This window comes from Branchiostoma lanceolatum, chromosome 5 (genome assembly GCF_035083965.1).
Source record: "Branchiostoma lanceolatum isolate klBraLanc5 chromosome 5, klBraLanc5.hap2, whole genome shotgun sequence".
NCBI lineage: Eukaryota > Metazoa > Chordata > Leptocardii > Amphioxiformes > Branchiostomatidae > Branchiostoma > Branchiostoma lanceolatum.
The window spans coordinates 18678079-18704383 of NC_089726.1; the positions used below are offsets into that span (position 1 = coordinate 18678079).

Consider the following 26305-nt stretch of genomic DNA (forward strand, 5'->3'; position numbering starts at 1 on the left):
TACTAAGTATCATATTGACAGTACTATAATTTTCCAATTGGATGAGATATGGTGTTTTGCATTAATTATGCAAATTAGGAATTTATTTGCATAATTGGTATCTGTTCATGATCCACTTTCCATAAACTACATACGTTACATGTATTTGAGTCTGATAATGGAAAACACTGCAAATATAGATTTTCCTCATTAGCTATGCAAATTAAGTCCCAATTAGCTTAATTTGCACTTCATTGTTTATATCTCTATCTAAGCTACCTGCATACTAAATATCATGGAAATCCGTTGTTCCTTTGTTCAGTTGTTCTCCTTAGAAGATTTTCCACAAAAACGCCCCTGCAGTTCCAGAGGAAGCTGCTAGGGGGCCTAAACCTACACCACTTCTTTATTATATCACAAGCTATCTGCCACCCAAAAATCAAGACCATAGCACGTCCAGGTGAAAAGATACAAAAATTGAAGTTCTGCTGCAGTACCAAGGTCACATACCAGGGGGCCCAAAATCGACCTTGAACTTTGGCTTCACAACACCTGCACACATACCAAATATCATCGTAATCCATCAAGAGGTTCTTGAGTTATGCTGACTACAGTAGTGCGGAAACACAAACAGACAGACAAACAAACACACACACAGACACACCCAAAACTATATCTCCATTTTTCATGGAGATAACAATGACGTTTCGAGGCTTTGTTGTTACGCTAAATGTATTTTCTTACATTGTTATCATCTTATGTAATCCAATGTAACTCTTATGATTCAACATTGATATTTCATGCTGATTTGATGACGTCATCCGTCATAATCCAAGATGGCGGATAGAATCCCATAAAATTGCGTCATAATGACGTCATATTACGTCATATCAATTCAGATGTCATCATCCTCTGACAATTTAGTGGTCATACAATAAGTTGTTCAGGACTTACAGAGGGCAGGTCTCAAAAACAGCACATTATTTTTGCTGGGGCAAAAAATGACCCCAGTAGACTCATCAAAGACTTTCCTATATAACGTCAACAGTATTGTGCCCATCTCCCTAGAAAATTACGAGAGGTTAGAGAAGATGTCTACTGACAAAGTCACGGAAGGATTTTTTTTCAGATGAAACATGTTAAAAAGCAGGCAAAATCCACGCCTGGGGTCAAAAATGACCCCACTCGGGTGTATGCGGGTCAATAAAATCCATCAAATGATAATGAATATAGTAAAAACATAACATGTCGACCGTTGACGAAGCATAACATTCATGGTAAAATTCCTTAAATTATCCATAGGCAGTAGTAGTGGGCAACCTAAAGCCAACCGTACACACTCACGCCACATCTTCAGAAAAGACACTGGAGCCGCATATCCCTGTTTATGATTTTATTCGAGCCCACACCTTAAATTATCCATGTTAGGGATGACACAAGTTATCAAAAGCTTATCTTACATACATGCACATCTATTCTGCGTTCTGTGCTTCGGTATGAAAAGTGCCTTAGCTGAAATTTGTACAGAAAAGTATTTTCATAAGACTATAGTTACTAGTTATACATTGTACAGGGAATTACATAAATTTGAACACAAAACCATACATACATGCACATCTATTTCTTCTCCTATGAGTTCTCTTGTGTTTTGATAAGTCAAGCTTCTTAACTGTCCTGTACCCACACTCCCTACACGTGGTTTCTCACCAATATGATTTCCTTGATGGCTGTCCAAGTCGGATTTCTGGGATTCACAACAGTCACACATGTGGAGTTTCTCGCCAGTATAAGGTCTCAGATGTCTGCATATATGGAGCTATGAGCTGTTCTGTACCCACACTACCCACACATGTAGGTTTCTCATCGGTATGTTTTATTACTCGATGGTGATCCAACCGGGATTTCTGGGCAGCAGAATAGTCACACTGGTCACACTTGTAGGGTTTCTCTCCAGTATGAGTTCTCATATGTCGGGATAAGTGAGACCTCTGAGCTGCCCTGTACTCACACGCTCCGCACTTGTAGGGTTTCCCTCCAGTATGAGTTGTCATATGCTGGGATAAGTGAGACTTCCTAGCAGTTCTATACTCACATTCCCCACAGATGAAGGGTTTCTCTCCTGTGTGAGATTTCATGTGGTCCGATAAGTTAGACTGTTTAGCTGTCCTGTACCCACACTCCCCACACATGTAGGGTTTTTCTCCTGTGTGACATTTCATATGGTCGGATAAGTGAGACTTATGAGCTGTCCTGTACTCACACTCCCCACATATGTAGGGTTTCTCGCCAGTGTGATTTACTCGATGTTGCTCCAAATTTGATTTCTGGGCTGCAGAATAGTCACACAGATCACACTTGTAGGGTTTTTCTCCAGTATGAGTTCTCATATGTATGGATAAAGTAGAGCTCTGAGCTGTCCTGAACCCACACTCTCCACACATGTAGGGTTTGTCACCAGTATGCGTTCTAGAGTGTCGAGCCAAGTGAGACTTCTTAGCAGTTCTGTACCCACACTTCCGACTGTGATCAGATCTTGGGCCCCGTCAGAAAAACGTCTCGGTTTTGCACCGGAAGATCTGTTGGGAGATTACTGTTTTTTTTTACGAATTTCATTTTTTCTTAAATTTTAACATCATTGAGGCAATGCCAAAGTGGAGGCAAAGCTTAAAAAGTACTGAAACTGAAAACTTGTAGGAAAAAGCTGCTTTAATAAAATCAATCAAATGATGATGAATAGAATAGAATAAAAACAGAACATGTCGAGCGTTGACGAAGCATAACATTCATTGAAAATTACTTAAATTATTCATGTTAGGGATGAGACAAGTTATCAAAAGCTTATCTTACATACATGCACATCTATTCTGCGGTCTGTGCTTCGGTATGAAAAGCGCCTCAGCTGAAATATGTACAGAGAAGTACTTTCATCAGACTTATAGTTACTAGTTATACATTGTTCAGGAAATTTCATGGATTTGAACACAAAACCATACATACATGCACATCTATTCTGCATTCTGTGCTTGGGTATGAAAAGCGCCTTAGCTGAAATTTGTACAGAGAAGTACTTTCATAAGACTTATAGTTACTAGTTATACATTGTATTTGTACAGGAAATTACATAATTTGAACACAAAACCATAGAGTTTGGCACAATCATTTTTAAACAATGGGAGAGACAAATCGGGTATTAACTGTCATGTACCCAAACTCCGCACATATCTAGGTTTCTCATCAGTATGTTTTACTACTCGATGCTGGTCCATACTGGATTTCTTGGCTGCAGAATAGTCACACTGGTCACACATGTGGAGTTTCTCGCCAATATAAGGTCTCAGATGTCTGCATATATGGAGCTATGAGCTGTCCTGTACCCACACTTGTAGGTTTCTCACCGGTGTGTTTTACTACTCGATGGTGATCCAACTGGGATTTCTGGGCTGCAGAATAGTCACACTGATCACACTTGTAGGGTTTCTCTCCAGTATGCGTTCTCATATGTTTTGATAAGGCGGACCTTTTAGCTGTCCTGTACCCACACTCCCCACACATGTAAGGTTTCTCACCAGTGTGATTTACTCGATGTTGCTCCAAATTTGATTTCTGGGCAGAAGAATAGTCACACTGGTCACACTTGTAGGGTTTTTCTCCTGTATGAGTTCTCATATGTTTGGATAAAGAAGACTTCTGAGCTGTCCTGAACCCACACTCCTCACACCTGTAGGGTTTGTCACCAGTATGTGTTCTAGTGTGTCGATCCAAGTGAGACTTCTTAGCAGTTCTGTACCCACACTTTCCACACAAGAAGAGTTTTTCTCCTGTATGAGATTTCATATGGTCGGATAAGTCAGACTTTCTAGCTGTCCTGTACCCACACTCCCCACACATGAAGGGTTTCTCTCCTGTGTGACATTTCATATGGTCGGATAAGGTAGACTTATGAGCTGCCCTGTACCCACACTCCCCACACATGTATGGTTTTTCACCTGTGTGTTTTAGGACATGCCGGTTCAAGTTATATTTGTTACTTGCTGAATAGTCACACTGATCACACTTGTAGGGTTTGTGTCCTGTATGAGTTCTCATATGTTGGGATAAGTGGCCCCTATTAGCTGTCCTGTACCCACACTCCTCACAGATGAAAGGTTTCTCTCCTGTGTGTTCTTGCTCTTGGAATCCATATTTGGAGTCTGCCATATCTTTGATCACTTATATGAAAGATCAGCATTTGAAAAAATTAGTCACAATCAGTAATATGTAATAACTTACATGTACTTATCATACCTGCGTTATCGTAATAATACATCAATGTTACAACAATGTGCTTGCTAGCTGTCAGTATGAACAAAACACATCTACAGTCTACCCGCAGGGTGGAACCACCATATATGGAGAAAATTTACCTTCTAGTTTATTGAGCTGCAATATCATGCATAATTTGAAGGTGATCTGAATATTTTGTGAAAACGGTCACAGTGCCCTACTGCAACTTAACATCTATAAGAGACTCAGAGTGGAGGTTTGTCACACACACACACACCCTCCCCAATGACTGTCAGGCTTCAAACACCTTTGTCACATTGCGTACGGTAACCCCGTTTTTTAAACATGGAAGACACTGTTATCCAACAGGCGGCTATGCTGCAAGTCTAGCCTATAGAGAGCAAGGTGGCTGTGTATCCAGCACAAGCAACAGTATGCGTTGTACGTCGTTCTTGTCTGGCAAAAAGCGAAGTAAAACAAAAAAAAGATTGATGATGGCCACCATTAGCCTAGCCCTGGCACCTTTTCCGGAAAGCCCCCCAAAAATTACATGGCGGCCATATCAAATTTTCATATATAAAACATAATAATTTAAGTTAAACGAACATCAGGTATAACTATGATGCGTTTTTTTAAAATCTGAAGTTGCACCCCTTCCCCCTCCAAGCCAGCCATCCCAGCCATGTTTTACTGCAACTCTTCTACCATACTGTGAATGTTGTCAAACTTTCGCCCCCCTCCCCCCTGAGGTGGCAAACCTTTGTAGTCACAGTACACTACGACTCGAGATCGGAAGATAGCATTATTTGGGACGAAAACAAGCTAGACAAAGAGGAATATTTTCTCCCTAACTGTTCCCTCGTTTTTTTTACTCACCAAAATGCAGCAAGTAGATCACATCTGTGGAAATCGTGAAGAGACGCCGATAGCTCTGCGTGACCCGTTTGGAGGTCAGTTGGGGTCAACAGGGGTCAACAACCGTGCCTGATTATCCACTTAAGATAACAACTGTTGGTCTTGTCAATTCAGCTCAATTGATCGTCCAATTAACTTTGACAAACAAATCCATTATGTTAACAGAATTCCTTTATGCAAAATTACGTTGTCCACCTTATAATTGTTTATCTAAATGAGGTTAGATAGATGTCCGTCTCATAAAGTACTGGTTACGCTTGACGCAATTGGATATCGCTAAAAAAACATTACAGATAGACGCACTCCTACTACAGCATAGCTCTGTTACGCATACTAATAGCCGTAGAAAAACATTGTTACAGTTAGTTAAAGAAATCCTTCATTGTAGCGGTTACTCATATCTCTTATACTCTGATAACTCACTCTGTGACCCCAAATATGTATGTACCCAGAATTTCTAATATGTATATCCAGACATTCCTTCATAATCTAAGTACCGATACAGGTAAACTGAGATTTTATAAAACTTGTAAATCTGTATACACTAGAGAGAGGTACCTAGAACTTGCTGATTTCGAGTCGCGCTCGGCCATCAGCAAATAAAGAATTAGTGCTCACTCCCTAGAAGTAGAGAGAGGACGATATAAGAGTTTACCAGTGTGCCAAAGAATTTGTAAATACTGTAAGTCCAAGGCGGTCGAAGACGAAGCACATTTTATTTCCAAGTGTCCAAGTATCTAACAGTGACGAAAGAACCGAATTATTCAAACAAGTTACCACGAAATACCCCTAATTTTACACACTCACGGATGAACAAAAAGCTACCTTTCTCTTGAAATCACAGAACCCACAAATACTAGAAAAAGTGGGACTTTTCGTCTTCCACTGCCTCCAAAAAAGAAGTCAAACCCAGCTAGTTTAGATATAGCCAACAATTGTATTTAGTACCAATAGCCTATTGTTACAACAAAGTCAGACAGTTTACTGACGCATGTATGTTTCTCCCTATGTTTGTACCATGTATTTGCAATTAGCCCACGGCCATGAACTTGCAATAAACTTCTTTATTATTTAACCCCCTTGGTTATTTAGGACTTTCTTTATTGACAAGGGGATTACATTTTACTTATAGGCAAAAGTGACTGAGAATTGCCGGACACCAGTCAGACACCGTCTCGATTTTGCACCGGAAGATTGGGAGATTTCCACGAATTTCCTTTTCTTTTACAAATTTTAACATCATTCAGGCAATGCCAAAGTGGAGGCAAAGTGTAAAAAGTACTGAAACTAAAAGTGGCAGAAACAGCTCCTTTAATATAATCCATCAGATATGGTGATAAATAAAATAACAACATATGCCAAGCATTGACAAAGCATAACATATACTGTAAATTCGTTAAATTATCCATGTTAGGGATGACACAAGTTGTCAAAAGCCAATCTTACATACATGCACATCTATTCTGCGGTCTGTGCTTCGATATGAAAAGTGCCTTAGCTGAAATTTGTACAGAAAAGTATTTTCATAACACTTACACTTACTTGTTTTACATTGTACAGGAAATTACATGAATTTGAACACAAAATTATACATACATGCACATCTATTCTGCGTTCTGTGCTTCGGTATGAAACGTGCCTTAGCTGAAATTTGTACAGAAAAGTATTTTCATAACACTTATACTTACTTGTTATACATTGTACAGGAAATTACATGAATTTGAACACAAAACCATACATACATGCACATCTATTCTGCGTTCTGTGCTTAGGTATAAAATGTGCCTTAGCTGAAATTTGTACAGAGAAGAATTTTCTTTAGACTTATAGTTACTAGTTATACATTGTACAGGTAATTACATGAATCCATGAACTTCTCAACAATCCACTTTGCAATATGTTACATGTTCGTTAAGTGCTCTCGTTCCCATAGAAAAGGCCAGAAATATAATATATATATATATATATATATATATGAGAGAGAGAGAGAGAGAGAGAGAGAGAGAGAGAAAGAGAGAAAGAGAGAAAGAGAGAGAGAGAGAGAGAGAGAGAGAGAGAGAGAGAGAGAGGTTTAATTCTATGATCTTATCCTAATCCATGGACTTCCCAACAATCCACATGTTACATGTAGGAGTGTAGGAGTAGGAGAATAGCCATGTATATTATATGCAAGTTTTCATATATTGAAATAAGCCAGGCCTCATAGTTGTCCCATACCAACACTCCTCGAGTGGTACTCGATTTTTTCTTCTCCTTTTCTCCATGGAAGCCAATAGTCGATTTCTGCAGAACAGAATAGACACAAAGGTCACAACTGTTAGGTTTTTTCTCCAATGAGTTCTCTTGTGTTTGGATAAGTCAAGCTTCTTAACTGTCCTGTACCCACACTCCCCACACGTGGTTTCTCAACGGTATGATTTCTCAGATGGCAGTCGGATTTCTGGGATTCAGAACAGTCACACAGGTCACACATGTGGAGTTTTTCGCCAATATGAGGTCTCAGATGTCTGCATATATGGAGCTATGAGCTGTCCTGTACCCACACTCCCTACACATGTAGGTTTCTCACCGGTGTTTTTTTACTTCTTGATGCTGGTCCAAACTGTCATTTCTGGGCTGCAGAATACTCACACTTGTCACACTTATAGGGTTTCTCTCCAGTATGAGTTCCCATATGTTGGGATAAGTGAGACTTTTTAGCTGTCTTGTACCCACACTCGTCACACATTTAGGGTTTCTCACAAGTGTGAGTTACTCGATGTTGCTCCAAATTTTATTTCTCGGAAGCAGAATAGTCACACTGGTCACAGTTGTAGGATTTTGCTCCAGTATGAGTTTTCATGTGTTGGGTTAAGGCGGACCTATGAGCTGTCCTGTAATCACACGATCCGCACTTGTAGGGTTTCTCTCCAGTATGAATTCTCATATGCTGGGATAAGTGAGACATCTTAGCGGTTCTGTAGCCACACTCCTCACACACAAAGGGTTTTTCTCCTGTGTGAGATTTCATATGGTCGGATAAGTGAGACCTTCGAGCTGTCCTGTACCCACACTCCCCACACATGTAGGGTTTCTCACCAGTGTGTTTTACTCGATGGTTGTCCAAACTGGCTTTTTCGACTGCAGAATAGTCACACTGGTCACACTTGTAGGGTTTCTCTCCAGTATGAGTTCTCATATGCCTGGATAAGTGAGACTTCTTGGCAGCTCTATACCCGCACTCCTCACACATGAAGGGTTTTTCTCCTGTGTGAGATTTCATGTGTATGGATAAGTGAGACTCACGAGCTGTCCTGTACCCACACTCCTCACACATGTATGGTTTCTCACCAGTGTGATTTACTTGATGTTTGTTCAAATTTGATTTCTTGGCAGCAGAATAGTCACACTGGTCACACTTGTAGGGTTTCTCTTAAGTATGAGTTCTCATGTGTTCGGATAAGCGAGATTTGCGCGATGTCCTGTACCCACACTCCCCACATATATAGGGTTTCTCTCCAGTGTGAGTTCTCATGTGTCGGGATAAGGTACACCTCTGAGCTGCCCTGTACCCACACTCCCCACACATGAAGGGTTTCTCACCAGTATGAGTTTTCATATGGTCGGATAAGTAAGACCTTTTAGCTGTCCTGTGCCCACACTCCTCACACATGTAGGGTTTCACACTGCTATGCTCTTGCTCTTGGCATCCAAAGTCCGAATCAGCCATGTCTTTGATCACTTATCTGAAAGGTCAGCATTTGATAAATTGGTCAAAACAAGTGTTGTGGCAATTACTTGTCCATGTAGTTGTCCTATTGTACTTGTTTTTTCTTATTACTATGCAATGTTACAACATAGGTAGGGATAACCGACAAGGATGCACTACTTGCTAACTGTAAGGGTGAATGAACATAGAAAGCTCATGAAGTTTAGAAAGTTTGCGGGGCAAAATAACCCCACTTAAGTTTATCTATGTCCTACAACATACTCTCATCTCCCAAATAAACATACCCCCCGGAATAAACATACCCCCTGGACAAATCTTCAAAATCTAATAAACGTACCCCCCGGAATAAACATACCCCCTGGAAATTGACCAAATTTACAGATAAACTGTGTCCATACTACTTCTGTCCGAAGGAAAGAAGATGATTAACCGGTTCTCTTTATTCATTTATTGACTATTTATGCCTGTCTGAGGACCATACTAATTAAGTGTATAACTATTGAACAGAATAACTGTACACATCTTGTTCAAATTATAATATTCCTTGCCGCTTCAAAAAGATATACTGTAGTAGCAATGTTGAAAAAATTGGGCATAGGTTCCCCGCTATGACCCCTAACCGGGGGCCAACGGTGCTTCAAATTCAACAAGTTAAAATGTACATGATCATTGATACATGCATTTTCTGCTTGGAATTTGAAGCAAGTAAACCCAATTTCATAATTGTATTCTCCTCTCGTGGGATAAGATAGGAGTGTTTGAAAAGAAGATAAAGTTCATGACATTTGCTGTTATCTAGGTAGAATGGAGTGTTATCCCACCACATTCGGGACCTGCCAGTGTACAGTATGTTTTATTCAACGGTAGTATGGTCTAGTTTAAGATGGTTTCAAAAACTCAGCAGATATGTACCACAGTTCAAAAACACCAAATATACGCAATAATTATTTAAAAAAAACATACTGAAAAGTGGCTGTACACGTCAAGGTTTTGTTCGCGAGACTATATAAATTTTGGCCAAAATCTTACATAGCGCATCTTTAAGATTAAAGGGGATGGGACAAGGAGAATTAAAGCTGCTAGTAGGATTTTGTCTTACCTTAACATCAAATTAAAGGTAGTAGGTGGGCCAAAAAAAATCGCGTTGGGTTTAACTTCGCGGTGAGAACATACGACCACAGCGAACATTTTGCAAAGCATGGGACCCTGTAAACAGTATGGCGGGCATCTTTGATCCCTTTGTTATTATCGAGCGGCAATAACACGCATAACTACTAGTAGAATTAAGTATTTGTGCTACATTACTTCAGGTTTGCTATGTTTGTTTAGTGATTACGGGGCCTTTTTATAAATATGAATTGAATTTTCTTTTTATATGAGTTAAATGTGTGATAGTTATCTGCCGATTTGTTAAAAATAGAGAACCTCAAAACACCCCTCCCAATAAAATAATATCGCATCCCTGCGACGTCACAATTCAAGATGACGGCCACCACACATGCCTGTCTTGTCTTGTCTTCTTGTCTTGCCGTTACTGCGCACACTCTTGTTGATGCCAACCGATGCAACAAAGGTTTGCTACGCAAACCTGTAATTTGTAGGAGCAAGAGTATTTTGCTTGTCAAGCTGCACCCCCCTCCCCAAACCTGACATTCCCATCCATGTCTGTCAGGCAGGGAAGGTTAAATGTGACCATTTGGCCCCCTCCCCGATAGCACGAAGTGGTCATTAAGTGACATATTCTACCTTACTCTCCCTTGCCTTTATCACTCACCAAAACACGACAAGTAGATTAAATCGCTGGAAATAAGTCGCGATGGTTCCCTTCCGGCGGCGCAGACGCGGATAGCTTAGAGTCCCGTTTGGAGGTCACTTTAGGTCAATAGTGGGCCTGATTACCCACTGCAGATATCATATGTTCGCCATGCCAATTCAGTCATGCCAAGTCTGGTCTTACAGACTTTGACGAACACACGCAAATTTATTAATAATCCCCTTCCAGTGGGAAGGGAATATACTGTTTTTTGCTTGCCTGTTCTTCTTCTTCTTTCTTCTTCTTCTTCTTCTTCTTCTTCTTCTTCTTCTTCTTCTTCTTCTTCTTCTTCTTCTTCTTCTTCTTCTTCTTCTTCTTCTTCTTCTTCTTCTTCTTCTTCTTCTTCTTCTTCTTCTTCTTCTTCTGCCAAAAACCAAGTAGATGTGCGGTGGTAGCCCTACTAATGGTATTGCAGAAAGTTATACGTACCTTATGTTACATGGTTCGGATGCTATATTTAAGATGTAGGAACCTATAGGAAAGGCGAATACACCTGACAATAAATCATGCTAATGAGGACCTAATTTGCATAATCTATGCATAAACTTGTATTTCCCTTACCGTAAAAGCTGCTGATGTCATATTTGAGATGTAGGTACCTTTAGGAAAGGTGAACACACCTGGCCATGAATTTTGCTAATGAGTACCACATTTGCATAATTTATGCATAAACTTGTATTTTCCTTACCGTAAAAGCTACGGATGTCATATCTGAGATGTAGGTACCATTAGGAAAGGTGAACGCACCTGGCCATAAATTATGCTAACGAGGGCCTCGTTTGCATAATTTATGCATAAACTTAAATTTTCCTTAACGTAAAAGCTATGGATGTCATATTTGAGTTGTAGGTACCTTTAGGAAAGGTGAATACACCTGGCCATAAATTATGCTAATGTGGACCTCATTTGCAGAATTTAGACATAAAATTGTATTTCCCTTACCGTGAAAGCTATGGATGTCATATTTGAGTTGTAGGTACCTTTAGGAAAGGTGAATACACCTGGCCATAAATTATGCTAATGTGGACCTCATTTGCAGAATTTAGACATAAAATTGTATTTCCCTTACCGTGAAAGCTAGGGGTGTCATATTTGAGATGTAGGTACCATTAGGAAAGGTCAGAAAACCTGGCCATAAATTATGCTAATAAGGGCCCCGTTTGCATAATTTATGCATATTACTGACCGTAAAGGCTACGGATGTCATATTTAAGATGCAGGTACCTTTAGGAAAGGTGAACACACATGTCTATAAATTATGCTAATGCGGAACTCATTTGCATAATTTATGCAAAAAATTGTATTTCCCTTACCGTAGAGGCTACGGATGTCATATTTGAGATGTAGGTACCCTTAAAAAAGGTGAATAAACCTGGCTGTAAATTATGGTAACGAGGACCTCATTTTCATGATTTAGGCATGTACTTGTATTTCCCTTACTGTGAAGGCTACGGATGTCATATTTGAGATGTAGGTACCTTTAGGAAAGGTAAAAAAACCTGGTCATAAATTAATAATGAGTGCCTTAGGCATAATTTATGCATCCCTTACCATAAAAGCGGATATCATATTTCAGATGCAGGTACCTTTACGAAAGGTGAACACATCATCATATCGGGCAGCTTGCCCGGACTAAGGCTGCTCTCTCCCTCCAGGCGTCACGGTCCGCCGTTAGTTGGTCTAGATCTTCATACCTCACCCCTACATCCCCAGCAAGTTGGTCTATGTAGGTCCGTCAGGGTCGCCCGATACACCGGAGTGCCCATGAGTTGGTGCCCAGAGCAGGTGTTCGCTCTGACACACCTGACTATAAATTATGCTAATGCAGACCTCGTTTGCATAATCTGCCATTGAGGGTAATTTCTGACCAATAAAAACCAAAACATACATTTTGCAAACTTATTAAAGCTTCCTCCGTAAAATATGATGTCTAGAACTGTCTAGAACCAATTAGATCATAATGTTGGCAAAAGCGACTAGGTATACTTATTTATTTAGACATTTATTTGATACCAATATATAATGCGAATGCCCGGTAATCAGATCTTTGGCCCAGTCAGAAACCGTCATGATTTTGCTTAAGAATTAGCAGTTGACTTACATTCATCACACAATTGTTTATGGAGACAATACAACAGTGTTTAAACTGAAAATTGACAGATATAGCCACTTTTAATGAAATGTTAACAAGTGTTGACAAAACATACATCGAAATAATCCGCTATCTATGCTATAAATGAAGACAGGATTTATTATTGATAATTAATCCTACAAACAAAAAAGCTACTAAGTATTTTAGGTACAGTGCTTTGATACAAAGAGTGTCTTAGTTGCAATTTGGTCAGCGAAGTATTTTTATAAGATTTATACAGTAGTGCACTAGTACAAACACAAGTAGACAATTACATGTACATATATATTAATTTGAGGACAAAGCTATAACATTAGAGTTTGGAGCAATAGTTCTAAAGAAAATGGAGAGGGAAGGACATTATTCTGCGTTTGGTGTAAATGCGGGCATTCAATTTAACTTTTTGTCGTACATATAACATTAAGATATTTTCACCGTACTGTCCTAAATTTCAACGGCAACAAATCAACAGACATCTCGACAACCATCCACTTTCCAATGAAATGGCCAGTGAAAACTTATAACACTTGTAAGTTGTAAGGACTACAAGTTTACATACACCTTGCAGAAACAAGTGAGGCCAACTCGAACGTGAATCCCACTACAATGACATACTATTATGTAATATCAGGGATACCTGAAAAACAGGCTTCACAGCCTGAGTTGTATTTGCCTGTATAAATAAAATGAAATTAAGTCTGTGGTTTTAGATACATGTCTAACCCAGCATTGGTCAACGTCATTTCTCCGTTGCAAAAATCACATCTGCCAAGTTTCTCCTCTAGTTTTTTTTCCTCGGTGAGTTGATACAAAGTCTATTTCTCCAAAGCCGCCAGGCAGTCTCAGAAGTCATTCTGCTTGCAGATAACTTACATATTGGAGAGGGACCACCAAATGAACATTGCAACACATGGTTAAACCATGAAAAACACACACTTAAAAAACAGTTTACCTATACCCAAGTCCAACTGAAAAGCTAAAATTGCTAGGTTTGTTTGGTTGCAAACAGTGCGAGGTCCGGCAAATTATATATTGTTTATCTTCATTAGAAACATTTTTAAACAACAAAAAGTCAAAAGGAAAACCCCCAGCACTCCAAAGAGCTACTGCCAGACGATCATGGCCCGGGTTAGGGGTCAATTACAAAGCTCAACATAGCAAAGGTCACAAATTTCGGCCAGATTTTAAAAGAAAACACATTCTTGTCTTCTCTCGCTGAAAACTGGACTTTACTTAGCAAAATTTATCCAGGACATATTAATGTCACAAAACACGTCATACATTAAAACGATAATAATGCACGATGGGCTCTACTGTGCAACGCAAAAACTGATCCACCTTAATTCCCCTTACAGGACGAATGATGCCTTGCAACAGACGTTAAACATAATTGAGGCAGTGCCAATGTGAAGGCAAAGCTTTAAAAGTACTAAAACTAAAAACTGGCAGAAACAGATCCTATAATAAAATCCACCAGATGAGGATAATTAAATATAAACACATGCCAAGGTTGGACAAATAAGCATAGCATACATTGTAAATTCGATAATTAAAAATTATCCATGTTAGGGGTGATACAAGTTATCAAAAGCAAATCTTACATAAATGCACATCTATTCTGCGTTCTGTGCTTCGGTATGAACAGTGCCTCAGCTGTACAGAGAAGTATTTCCATAAGATCTATAATAGTTACATTTTATACAATGATAGGAAATAACATACACTTTAACACAAAACTATAGAGTTTGGCACAATAGTTTCTAACGGAATAGGGGATACGAATCCTGCATTTCGTATAATACATTGTATAATTTTTTTAAACAATCCTATCCTAAATGTTACTGAAATAAATGGACCTCTCAACCACCCACTATGCAATGAGATACATACTCGTCAATTTCTCTCGTTCTAATAGAAGGGGCCATAAATATACATATACAAATATATACAGAAGTTTTACACATTACAAACTGTTTTCTGCAGAATTATCAAAACGGTATTACTATATGGTTTTAGATACAGGTCCATCTAACATACAGCTTGAGGCTCAACATACAAAGATTTGTTGAGTTTTCCACTAGTGTCTATTTTTGGATGACATTGATTCAATGCTAATTTCAGATATGCCTTGCAGAAAAAAAGTAGGACCGACTTGTCCTGACGACCCTAACAAATGTAGGATTATCAACAGTATGTCTTGCCAGATGGCAGTCCAAAGCCCACATTGTGCGGGAGAATACCCTTGTATGGTTTCTGTTCTGTATGAGCTCTCATATATTGAGATAAGCCAGGCATCACTGCTGTCCCGAACCAACACGGCTCCTTACCAAAAGTGGGTGTTTTACTCGATGGAAGTCAATAGCCAATCTTTGCAGAGCAGAATAATCACACAGGTCACAATTGTAGGGGTTCTCTCACGTGTTTAGATCAGTTCAGTTCAGTTCATCCTCTTTTTGGAGGTGACACAAGTGTTTCTACAAGTGTTTCCACGTGTTTGGATAAGTCAAGCTTCTGAACTCTCCTGTGTCCACACTCCCCGCACGTGGTTTCTCACCAGTATGAATTCCTTGATGGCTGTTCAAGTCGGATTTCTGGGATTCACAACAGTCACACAGGTCACACATGTGGAGTTTCTCGCAAGTATATGGTCTCACAAGTCTGCATAAATGGAGCTATAAGCTGTCCGGTACCCACACTCCCCACACATGTAGGTTTCTCATCAATGTTTTACTACTCGATGGTGGTCCAACTGGGATTTTTTGGCAGCAGAACAGCCACAGAGGTCACATTTGAAGGGTTTATCTCCTGTGTGAGATTTCATATGGTCGGATAAGTGAGACTTCTGAGCTGTCCTGTACCCACACTCCTCACACATGTAGGGTTTCTCACCAGTGTGTTTTACCTGATGGTAGTCCAAACTGGATTTCAGGACTGCAGAATAGTCACACTGGTCACACTTGTAGAATTTCTCTCCTGTATGAATTCTCATGTGTTGGGATGTTGTGTTCTGATGTGTTGGGCCAAGTTAGACTTCTTAGTAGCTGTGTACCCACACTCCCCACACATGTAGGGTTTCTCACTAGTGTGTTTTACTCGATGGTTGTCTAAAGTGGATTTCAGTGCTGCAGAATAGTCACACAGGTCACACTTGTAGGGTTTTTCTCCAGTATGAGTTCTCATATGTTGGGATAGGGTATTCTTCCGAGCTGCCCTGTACCCACACTCCCCACACATGTAGGGTTTCTCACCAGTGTGTTTTACTCGATGGTTGTCCAAGTTGGATTTCTGGGTTGCAGAATAGTCACACAGGTCACACTTATAGGGTTTCTCTCCAGTATGAGTTCTCATATGTTTGGATAAGGTAGACTTCTTAGCAGTTCTGTACCAACACTCCCCACACATGTAGGGTTTCTCTCCAGTATGAGTTCTCACATGCTGGGCTAAGTGAGATTTCTTGGCAGTTCGATACCCACACTTCCCACACATGAAGGGTTTCTCTCCTGTGTGAGATTTCATGTGGTCGGATAAGTTTGACTTTCTAGCTGTCCTATACCCACACTCCTCACACATGAAGGGTTTCTCTCCTGTGTGACATTTCATATGGTCGGATAAGGTAGACTTATGAGCTGCCCTGTACCCACACTCCCCACACATGTATGGTTTTTCACCTGTGTGTTTTAGGACATGCCGGTTCAAGTTATATTTGTTACTTGCTGAATAGTCACACTGATCACACTTGTAGGGTTTGTCTCCTGTATGAGTTCTCATATGTTGGGATAAGTGGCCCCTATTAGCTGTCCTGTACCCACACTCCTCACACATGAAAGGTTTCTCTTCGGTGTGTTCTTGCTCTTGGCATCCATATTTGGAGTCTGTCATTACTTTGATCACTTATCTGAAAGATCAGCATTTGAAAAAAAATTAGTCACAATCAGTATTATGTAATAACTTACATGTACGTATCATACCTGCGTTATCGTAATAATACATCAATGTTACAACATAGAGTAACGATGTACTTGCTAGCTGTCAGTATGAACAAAGCACATCTACAGTCCACCCGTTGGGTTGAACCATCATATATGGAGAAAATTTACCTTCTAGTTTAATGAGCTGCAATATCATGCACTATTTGAAGGTGATCTAAATATTTTGTGAAAACGGTCACAGTGCCCTACTGCAACTTAACATCTATAAGAGACTCAGAATGGAGGTTTGTCACACACACACACACCCTCCCCAATGCCTGTCAGGCTTCAAACACCTTTGTCACATTGCGTACGGTAACCCCGTTTTTTCAACATGGAAGACACTGTTATCCAACACGCGGCTATGCAGCAAGTCTAGCCTATAGAGAGCAAGGTGGCTGTGTATCCAGCACAAGGAACAGTATACATTGTACGTCGTTCTTGTCTGGCAAAAAGCGAAGTAAAACAAAAAAAAGATTGATGATCGCCACCATTAGCCTAGCCCTGGCACCTTTTCCGGAAAGCCCACCAAAAATTACATGCCGGCCATATCAAATTTTCATATATGAAACATAATAATTTAAGTTAAACGAACATCAGGTATAACTATGATGCGTTTTTTTTAAATCTGAAGTTGCACCCCTTCCCCCTCCAAGCCAGCCATCCCAGCCATGTTTTACTGCAACTCTTCTACCATACTGTGAAGGTTGTCAAACTTTCGCCCCCCTCCCCCCTGAGGTGGCAAACCTTTGTAGTCATAGTACACTGCGAGATCGGAAGATAGCATTATTTGGGACGAAAACAAGCTAGACAAAGAGAAATATTTTCTCCCTAACTGTTCCCTCGTCTTTAGTACTCACCAAAATGCTGCAAGTAGATCAAATCGCTGGAGAGTTGTGTCAGTCGATCTTTCCTGGGAAAGCGTGTGACCCGGTCGGAGGTCAGTAGGGGTCAACAGGGTTAAACTTGTTCCTGATTACCCACTGAAGGCAGCAAAGGTTATTCTTGTCAATTCAGTCAAGCCGGGTCCTAACTTTGACAAACAAAGCCATAATGTTTACAGAAAATAAATTTTCCACCTTACAATTGGTTATTTAGAGCTTTGACAAGGGGGTCAATTATGTTCTAGGCAAAAACGACTGAATATTGCCGAAGCCTGTGTGATCAGATCTTGGCGCTTTCTATTATCTATGATTTGATTGCTTTCATACTGGTCCACTTTTGTGTATATATGCATATGATTGCTCAATTATTTTCTTTTCTTTTCCGATGACCGCGTTGATATAATTTGTATTAACTTGAGTGCACCGCCATCTTGTCAGTATTTTTTATTTATGTTGTTTGATAAAAAATAAAATTAAAAAAAGATCTTGGGTCCAAATCAGCCTGAACCAGTCTCGATTTTTCCCCCGAATATCTGCTTGGAGATGACTTACATTCCCCGCACAGGTTGGGTGATGCCTTGCAACAAACTTTAAAATATGTAAAATGGCCTGCATATATTTATGGAGCCAGTGCCTATGGGGGATGCAAAAAAAAGATTATCCACTGAAAATAACCAAGAAGGATTGAAATCATTTTAAACCTCCTTGTCTCACAAGTCTCTGTTATCTTCAAAAAATCGTTTTAGCAAACTAAGGTTTCCTTCTCATATTTTCGGCAAAAGCAAAGTTCTGCCAGCAGATGTAATACATATTGGAGACATACCGAAAATTTAGTTACGTAGACACATGTGCCACCTTGCTGGATTATATTTCTTCAAAACGTGAATCTTATCAACATAATGTCTTTCCCTTGCCTTCGCACACTAACGTTTTACACTGTTTCTTAGCTTTCTATACAATGTGATAAGAGATTTAATTTTGGGAGTAATCTTTGTTCTTTGTCAGTCTTGTGTTTAACCACAGATTTGGTCGGAAAATGAAGGTCAATTCCTGTTTGGAGAGTTTGGTAGAAAATATTAACTTTACTCTGAATGTCGTGAACACCACAAACTTCTGTCCACGAGTGGGAGGAAATCCACTGTCCGAAAGAGCGGACCTCAGAGTCTTTTAAAGGGCGACCTTGTTTTAGTATTGATAGATCTGTGATCATGGGGATGCCAAAGTATAGTATTATGATCACTCATTCCCAAAGGTTCTTCAACGAGTGGATTTTGATAATAAGATTTTAAATTTGAGATTATGAGGTCAAGAACAAGACAAAATGTATGGTGGGCTCTACTGCGCAACGCAAAGACTGATACCCCCTCCCCCCCCCCCACACACACACCAACCACCAACACAGGTTGAATTATGCCTTGCAACAAACTTGAACATTATTAAGGCAAATTGCAATGCAAATATGGAGCCATCGTTTAAATATTACTGGAACTGAAAACTGGTAGAAATAGCTACTTTAATGAAATATAAAGATAACATCAAAGCGTTGACAAAGCATAACACATACATCTTATATTCGTCAAATTACCTTTTCCATGTTAGGGATGACACAAGTTATAAGAAGCTTATCTTACATACATGCACATCTATTCTGCATTCTGTGCTTCTGTATGAAAAGTGCCTTAGCTGAAAGTTGTACAGAGAAGTGTTTTCACAAGACTTATATTAACTACAAGTTATACATTGATAGGAAATTACATGAATTTGAACATGAATTCCAATACTTTCAAATGGAATGGGGGAGACAAATGCCGCATTAAGTGTAAAACACATGCCCTTCAATTTTAGATTTTCATACAATATCTTAAATGTTAACTAGACTGGCCGTCATTTGCTTTAAGAGCAAATTCAGGATGTTTCGCCCATACTCCTCATGCAAGAAGTGGGAGGTCCAAAAATAACTCCTGGGCAAATCCAAGTTTCTGCATAATTTATGCAAATGAGGTCCTCATGAGCATAAGTTATGTCCAGGTGCTTTCACCTTTCCTACATGTACCTACATGTAGAAGATGACATCCACAGCTTTTACAGTAAGGGGAATACAACATCATGCATAAATTATGCAAGTGAGGTCCCCATTAGCATATGTCATGGCCAGGCGTGTGCACCTTTCCTAAAGCTACCTACATCTCAAATATGACATCTGCAGCTTGTACGGTAAGGGAAATACAAGTTTCAGCATAAATTATGTAAACGAGGTCCTTATTAGCATAATTTTTGGCCAGGTGCATTCACCTTTCCTAAAGGTACCTACATCTCAAAGATGACATCCGCAGCATTTACGGTAAGGGACATACAACTCTATGCATACATTATGCGAATTAGGTCCTCATTAGCATAAGTAATTGTCAGGTGTAGTCACCTTTCCTATAGGTACCTACATCTCAAATATAACATCCGTACCATGTAACATAAGGTACATATACCTTTCTGTAATACCATTAGTAGAGGTACCCCCTGACATCTGCTTGGTTTTAAGTCCCAGACATGTAGGAGGGCTTATGTTACAGTATGACCTAGTTCTTGCTGGCCCCGACAGAAAATAACCAAAAATTGCATCAAAAAATTGCAAAATAAATCATTTTGAAGTAGTGTATGCCAAAAACAATAATGGGGTCCTTTGGGTAAATATCCAATGCACAACTAAACCAAATTCCAGGTCCTCAGGTTTCAACACGACGGCACTGGAGGCCATCATGTGCGACTTTTGTCTGAAAATGACCAAAAAACCTCCATAAAATCATTTTAAATTTTTAAAGGGTCTAGGGGTATACACGTACTCTATCTGCATACCAAATTTCAGCTAATTTGGTCGACGGACGACCGAGAAGAAGCGATTTGAAGGTTGGACAGGAGAAGAAGAAGAAGAAGAAGGAGAAGAAACCTTACAAAAACAATATGTTTTGTTGGCGAAACATAAAAAAATCAATGAACATCTCGACCATCCACTTTGCGATACATGCTTGTAACTCCCTCTTATTCCAAGAAGGGGCCAGAAATACACATACGTGCATACAAATATATACAGAAGTTGTATACAGTAGAAAGTTATCTGTGGAATCATCGAAACAGTATATGGTTTTAGATACAGGTCCGTTTAACAGTTCTAGGCTGCATGTATAAACATTTGCTAAGTTTTCAACCAGCATCTTGTTTGGATAACAGATCGGATTTCTGGGATTCACAACAGTCACACAGGTCACACATGTGGAGTTTCTCGCCAATATAAGGTCTCAGATGTCTGCATATATGGAGCTATGAGCTGTCCTGTAACACTCCCCACACATGTAGGTTTCTCAGCAGTGTGTTTTACTACTCGATGCTGGTCGAAACTGTATTTCTGTGCAGCAGAATAGTCACACGGGTCACACTTGTAGGGTTTCTCTCCAGTATGACTTCTCATGTGTTGGGACAAATTAGACTTCTGGCCTGTCCTGAACCCACTCTCACCAGTATGTGTTCTAGTGTGTCGGACCAAGTGAGACTTCTTAGTAGTTCTGTACCCACACTCCCGACACAAAAAGGGTTTCTCTCCTGTATGAGATTTCATATGGTCGGATAAGTGAGACTTTCTAGCTGTCCTGTGAGACCTCATATGGACAGACAAGGAATACTTTTTTGCTGTCCAGTACCCACACTCCCCACACATGTAGGGTTTCTCACCAGTGTGTTTTACTCGATGGTTGTCCAAGCTGGATTTCTGGGCAGCAGAATAGTCACACTGGTCACACTTGTAGGATTTTTCTCCAGTATGAGATTTCATATGTTGGGATAAGTGAGACTTCTGAGCTGCCCTGTACTCACACGCTCCGCACTTGTAGGGTTTCTCTCCAGTATGAGTTCTCATATGCTGGGATAAGTGAGACTTCCTAGCGGTTCTGTACCCACACTCTCCACACACGAAAGGTTTTTCTCCTGTGTGAGATTTTATGTGGTCAGATAAGTGAGACTTATGTGCTGTCCTGTACCCACACTCCCCACACATGTAGGGTTTTTCTCCAGTGTGAGATTTCATATGGTCGGATAAGTGAGACCTCTGAGCTGCCCTGTACCCACACTCCCCACACATGTAGGGTTTTTCACCAGTGTGAGATTTCATATGTTCAGATAAGGCAGACTTCTGAGCTGCCCTGTATCCACACTCCCCACACATGTAGGGTTTTTCACCTGTGTGTTTTAGGACATGCCGTTTCAAGTTAGATTTGATACTGGCAGAATAGTCACACTGATCACACTTGTAGGGTTTGTCTCCTGTATGCGTTCTCATGTGTTGGGATAAGTTAGACTTCCAAGGTGCCGTGTACCCACACTCCTCACACATGTAAGGTTTCTCACTGGTGTGTTCTTGCTCTTGGCATCGATATTTGGAATCGGCCATAGCCTTGATCACCTGTCTGAAAGATTAGCGTTTGACAAATTAGTCACAATCAGTATTTTTAAAATAGCTTATGTGTACTTATCATATCTGCGTTATCATAATAATATATTAATATTACAAAAAAGAATAAGGCTGTGCTTTCTAGCTGTCAATATTAACAGCTCTACAGTCTACTCGCTGGGTTGAACCTAGCCTGAGTACCAGCCAACGTAGTGACCGCTGGCTCACAAAAAATGTTAGCAAGCGATTTTTTTTAGCCAGCGGTCACTTCAGAGGATGGTACACAGGGTAGGTTCAACCAACATATATGGAGAAAATTTACCTTCAAGTTTCATGAGCTGCAGCATCATGCTTAGTTTGAAGCTTATTGAGTATTTTGTAAAAACGTTCACAGTGCACTACTGCAACTTAACATCTATAAGAGACTCAGAGTGGAGGTTTGTCACAGACACCCTCCCCAATGACTGTCAGGCTTCAAACACATTGCGTACAGTAACCCCGTTTTTTCAAACATGGAAGACACTGTTATCCTCCACGCGGTTTTGCTGAAATCTAGCCTACAGATAGCAAGGTGGCTCTGTATCCATCACAAGCAACAGTATACATTGTACACACACAGAGACACAAACACACTGTACACGAACAAACACACACACATTGTACAAACATACACATTGTGCAGATGCACACACATTGTACAGACACACACACATTGTACAAACACACACACATTGTACAAACACACACACATTGTACAAACACACACACACATTGCACAGACACACACATTGTACAAAAACACACACATTGTACAAACACATACACATTGTACAAACACACACACATTGTACATACACATACACATGGTACACACATACACACACACACACATTGTTCAAACACACACACACAATATGAAATACACACAATCATATAATCATATGCACATATACACACTGATAGAACAAGAGATAGGCACACAAATACAATTGTATGACAGTATGTAATTACTAAAACATACATACAATATGATACATGCAAACTCACTCTAGTCTAAGTGAGAGACATCTGTTTTGAATGAGATGTTGTAGCATATGGAGGCCAGCCACCACCCCTACCCCAAGCAATATAATCAGCCCAGAAGACCTTTCAAAGAAGGCGTGAGAAGCCGATACGCAAGACAGATTTCTTTTGGTCTTTGAAGTATTTTTATAATATGGGTTGTACTCTAAACTCAAACATATTGGATTTTCTTATTTCAGTAGGCGACCCTACTTTAATTTTTATCGCGTGGCGCGTCATAGCCAGTCACCTTTTGCACCTGACAATAGAAATTCCCATCGTCCGAAAGCTGTGTTCTGCTATTACATTTCTGTCAACTTTTTGCCCCCCTCCCCATGAGCTAGTCAGTATAGTCACTGTGCGTCGTGAGGTCGGGCTATAGTACTGTTTAGGACGGAATCAAGCCAGAAATTGAATTGATATGTTCTACCTTACTTTACCTCAACCTTTAAAACTCACCAAAACACGACAGGTAGATTCAATTGATGGAAAGACGTGGCCGATCTTTTTTCTCCCAGAGACGCCCAGAGTCAGTGACCCTTGTGGAGGTCAGTTGGGGTCAACATTTGGTCCCAAATTGCGCCTGATTACCCACTAAAGATAACATATGTACGCCATGCCAATTCAGTCATGCCAGGTCTGGTCCTACTGACTTTGACGAACACACACGAATCTAAATTCGTATTTGCCTTTAAGGCACACATTCTGCAAAATTAAGCTTCCTCCTTAAATGATGTTTAGAGCTTTGACCAACGAGATTATTTTGTCGGCAAAAGCTACTATGTATATTAATACGCCCATTCACGGTTGCCACTGCGCATGTGCAGTGTCAAAGGTAAAGGCCCTTGAGACGTAAATAAAACCTGTCTCGACATTGGTATGCAAATCTAGACAATGTCGAGACGAGAACTGTTTACGAGACAGGGGCTTTCATCTTTGACACTGCACATGCGTATAAGCCCATTCCCGGTTGCCACTACGCATGTGCAGTGTCAAAGGTGAAAGCCCCTGGCTCGTAAACAGTTCTCGTCTCGACATTGTCTAGATTTGCATACCAATGTCGAGACAGGTTTTGTTGACGTCTCAAGGGCCTTTACCTTTGACACTGCACATGCGTAGTGGCAACCGGGAATGGGCTCATACGAATGGGCTGATTATTGCCGAAGGCAGTCCGATCAGATCTTGGGCCCAGTCAGAAACAGTCTCGATTTTGCACCGAAAAATCTGTTGAAAGATTACTGATTTTTTAAATACAAATTTCAGTACAGTCAAACCTGCCTAGGTGACCACCTTTTCAAGACGACCACATGGCCATGACGACCTCGACCGCCACGAATCGAGAGCGCAATCCCTGCACAAGACGACCGCATCATTTTCAAGCATGTGGCGACATCGATCTATCCATAACATGTTTTGATATAAAACGTTTACAAAGATTTTTCAACTACGTACATGTATTGACAAATTTTAACATCATTGAGACACGGCCAATGTGAAGGCAAAGCGCAAAAAGTACTAAAATTAAAAACGTGCAGAAAAAGCTGCTTTAACCCTCATAGAGTCAATTCCATGTCACCGAGAGGGTTTTCAGGTAATATTGCTAGTGAGTTCAAACAATTTTAGATAAAAGACTATTCAAGTCAAAATAGTTCTAAATTGTTCAAACAATCAAGAATGAAAGTTTGAACATGTTTGAACTTATTTATATATGTTGGAACTATTTGGAAAGTAATTGCACAAATATCTCTTTATTTAGAACAATTTTCAAACATCTATGTGATTGTTTCACTGTTCAAACATGTTGGAACAATTTGCATCATTTTTCAAATGGTAGATTTGGGTTATTGCCCCCATAAAAGTAGGTGCTAATCACACTCTATTGTCTGCCTCTGTATATTTTTAGATTTCACGTCTGGACTTTTGTCTTCAGGTGTCTATGCATGGCACCCAGGCCTAATCCCCTATACTTTGAAGGGATGTGTGAATTGCCCTGTTCCCATCCCACTGACCCAGTTATACCATGTTGTTATGATGTTGGAACATGTAGGAACAAATGATCAACCTATTTTCCAACAGTTTCGAAAATAATACAAATAACATGTGCAATGTTAGAAATTTGTCTAACATGTTGGAACACAGCAGAAACTATTTAGAACATCAAATGAATGTTGGAAATTGTTCTAAACAGTCACTTATCTCCCTTAGATTGTTACAAAGGTTTTGCAAATGTTAGAACAAAAGGCAACAAACACCCTCTCGGTAATGTGGAATCGACTCTACACCCGAACCTATTTTTGCGACCAAAATGACTGAACGGGGTCAAAGATGACCCCAAAATGTTTTGTTCAGTAAAATCTCGCTTTTCACTTTTTTCACTGATTGTTATCCATACATTGCTTCATCAATGTAAGAGAAATGTTTTGGCATCTTAAGATATGAATAATTCCCGTTCATTTTCATAATTTATGCAAAAACATCAGAAGGACCACGTCTTGAACTATTCCTATTTAGACCGGGAGGGGATTTTTGAGGCCCATGCCAAATTTCATGTTGCATAACTAATGAACAGCTTACGCGAGAGCCACCAATCTTGATGGCTATCATAAAATGTCCTTAACAAAAATTTCAAATTGTTAAAGTGAGTTCATCGTTTTTCGTGTTGCCATAGCAACGGGTTTTTGACAAACTTTGTTGTTACGCTAAATGTATTTTCTTACATTGTTATCATCTTATGTAATCCAATGTAACTCTTATGATTCAACATTGATATTTCATGCTGATTTGAAGACGTCATCCGTCATAATCCGATGGCGGATAGAATCCCATAAAATTACGTCATAATGACGTCATATTACGTCATATCAATTCAGATGTCATCATCCTCTGACAATTTAGTGGTCATACAATAAGTTGTTCAGGACTTACAGAGGGCAGGTCTCAAAAACAGCACATTATTTTTGCTGGGGCAAAAAATGACCCCAGTGGACTCATCAAAGACTTTCCTATACAACGTCAACAGTATTGTGCCCATCTCCCTAGAAAATTACGAGAGGTTAGAAAAGATGTCTACTGACAAAGTCACGGAAGGATTTTTTTTCAGATGAAACATGTTAAAAAGCAGTCAAAATCCACGCCTGGGGTCAAAA

General features: G+C 39.9%; 5 protein-coding genes across 5 annotated transcripts; all 5 read right to left on the bottom strand.

The window, feature by feature from the left end:
• Positions 1-1357: 1357 nt before the first annotated feature.
• Positions 1358-5195, bottom strand: LOC136435561 (zinc finger protein 135-like). The gene is made up of 2 exons (XM_066429179.1): positions 5119-5195; positions 1358-4187 (listed from the first exon to the last, which is right to left on the bottom strand). The coding sequence occupies exon 2, from the start codon at positions 4174-4176 to the stop codon at positions 3280-3282; it is 897 nt and encodes a 298-aa protein (XP_066285276.1). The 5' UTR covers positions 4177-4187; positions 5119-5195; the 3' UTR covers positions 1358-3279.
• On the bottom strand, positions 1740-2420 carry LOC136435904 (gastrula zinc finger protein XlCGF57.1-like). Its single transcript, XM_066429615.1, has one exon. The coding sequence runs from the start codon at positions 2418-2420 to the stop codon at positions 1740-1742; it is 681 nt and encodes a 226-aa protein (XP_066285712.1).
• A 1256-nt stretch (positions 5196-6451) lies between the features above and the next one.
• On the bottom strand, positions 6452-10739 carry LOC136435560 (zinc finger protein 436-like). Its single transcript, XM_066429178.1, has 2 exons — positions 10641-10739; positions 6452-8882 (listed from the first exon to the last, which is right to left on the bottom strand). Exon 2 carries the CDS (start codon positions 8471-8473, stop codon positions 7931-7933), a length of 543 nt encoding a protein of 180 aa, XP_066285275.1. The 5' UTR covers positions 8474-8882; positions 10641-10739; the 3' UTR covers positions 6452-7930.
• A 3612-nt stretch (positions 10740-14351) lies between these two features.
• Positions 14352-18028, bottom strand: LOC136435562 (histone-lysine N-methyltransferase PRDM9-like). Its single transcript, XM_066429180.1, has 2 exons — positions 17639-18028; positions 14352-16705 (listed from the first exon to the last, which is right to left on the bottom strand). Exon 2 carries the CDS (start codon positions 16687-16689, stop codon positions 15796-15798), a length of 894 nt encoding a protein of 297 aa, XP_066285277.1. The 5' UTR covers positions 16690-16705; positions 17639-18028; the 3' UTR covers positions 14352-15795.
• A 2505-nt stretch (positions 18029-20533) lies between these two features.
• LOC136435566 (zinc finger protein 135-like) lies at positions 20534-23734 on the bottom strand. The gene is made up of 2 exons (XM_066429183.1): positions 23619-23734; positions 20534-22113 (listed from the first exon to the last, which is right to left on the bottom strand). The coding sequence occupies exon 2, from the start codon at positions 22095-22097 to the stop codon at positions 20919-20921; it is 1179 nt and encodes a 392-aa protein (XP_066285280.1). The 5' UTR covers positions 22098-22113; positions 23619-23734; the 3' UTR covers positions 20534-20918.
• Between the last annotated feature and the right edge of the window lie 2571 nt (positions 23735-26305).

Coding starts and splice junctions, on each gene's coding strand:
- LOC136435904 (XM_066429615.1), bottom strand. CDS start 2,420: ATGTGTGGAGAGTGTGGGTTCAGGACAGCTCAGAGCTCTACTTTATCC.
- LOC136435561 (XM_066429179.1), bottom strand. CDS start 4,176: ATGGCAGACTCCAAATATGGATTCCAAGAGCAAGAACACACAGGAGAG.
- LOC136435560 (XM_066429178.1), bottom strand. CDS start 8,473: ATGTGTGAGGAGTGTGGGTACAGGACAGCTCGTGAGTCTCACTTATCC.
- LOC136435562 (XM_066429180.1), bottom strand. CDS start 16,689: ATGACAGACTCCAAATATGGATGCCAAGAGCAAGAACACACCGAAGAG.
- LOC136435566 (XM_066429183.1), bottom strand. CDS start 22,097: ATGGCCGATTCCAAATATCGATGCCAAGAGCAAGAACACACCAGTGAG.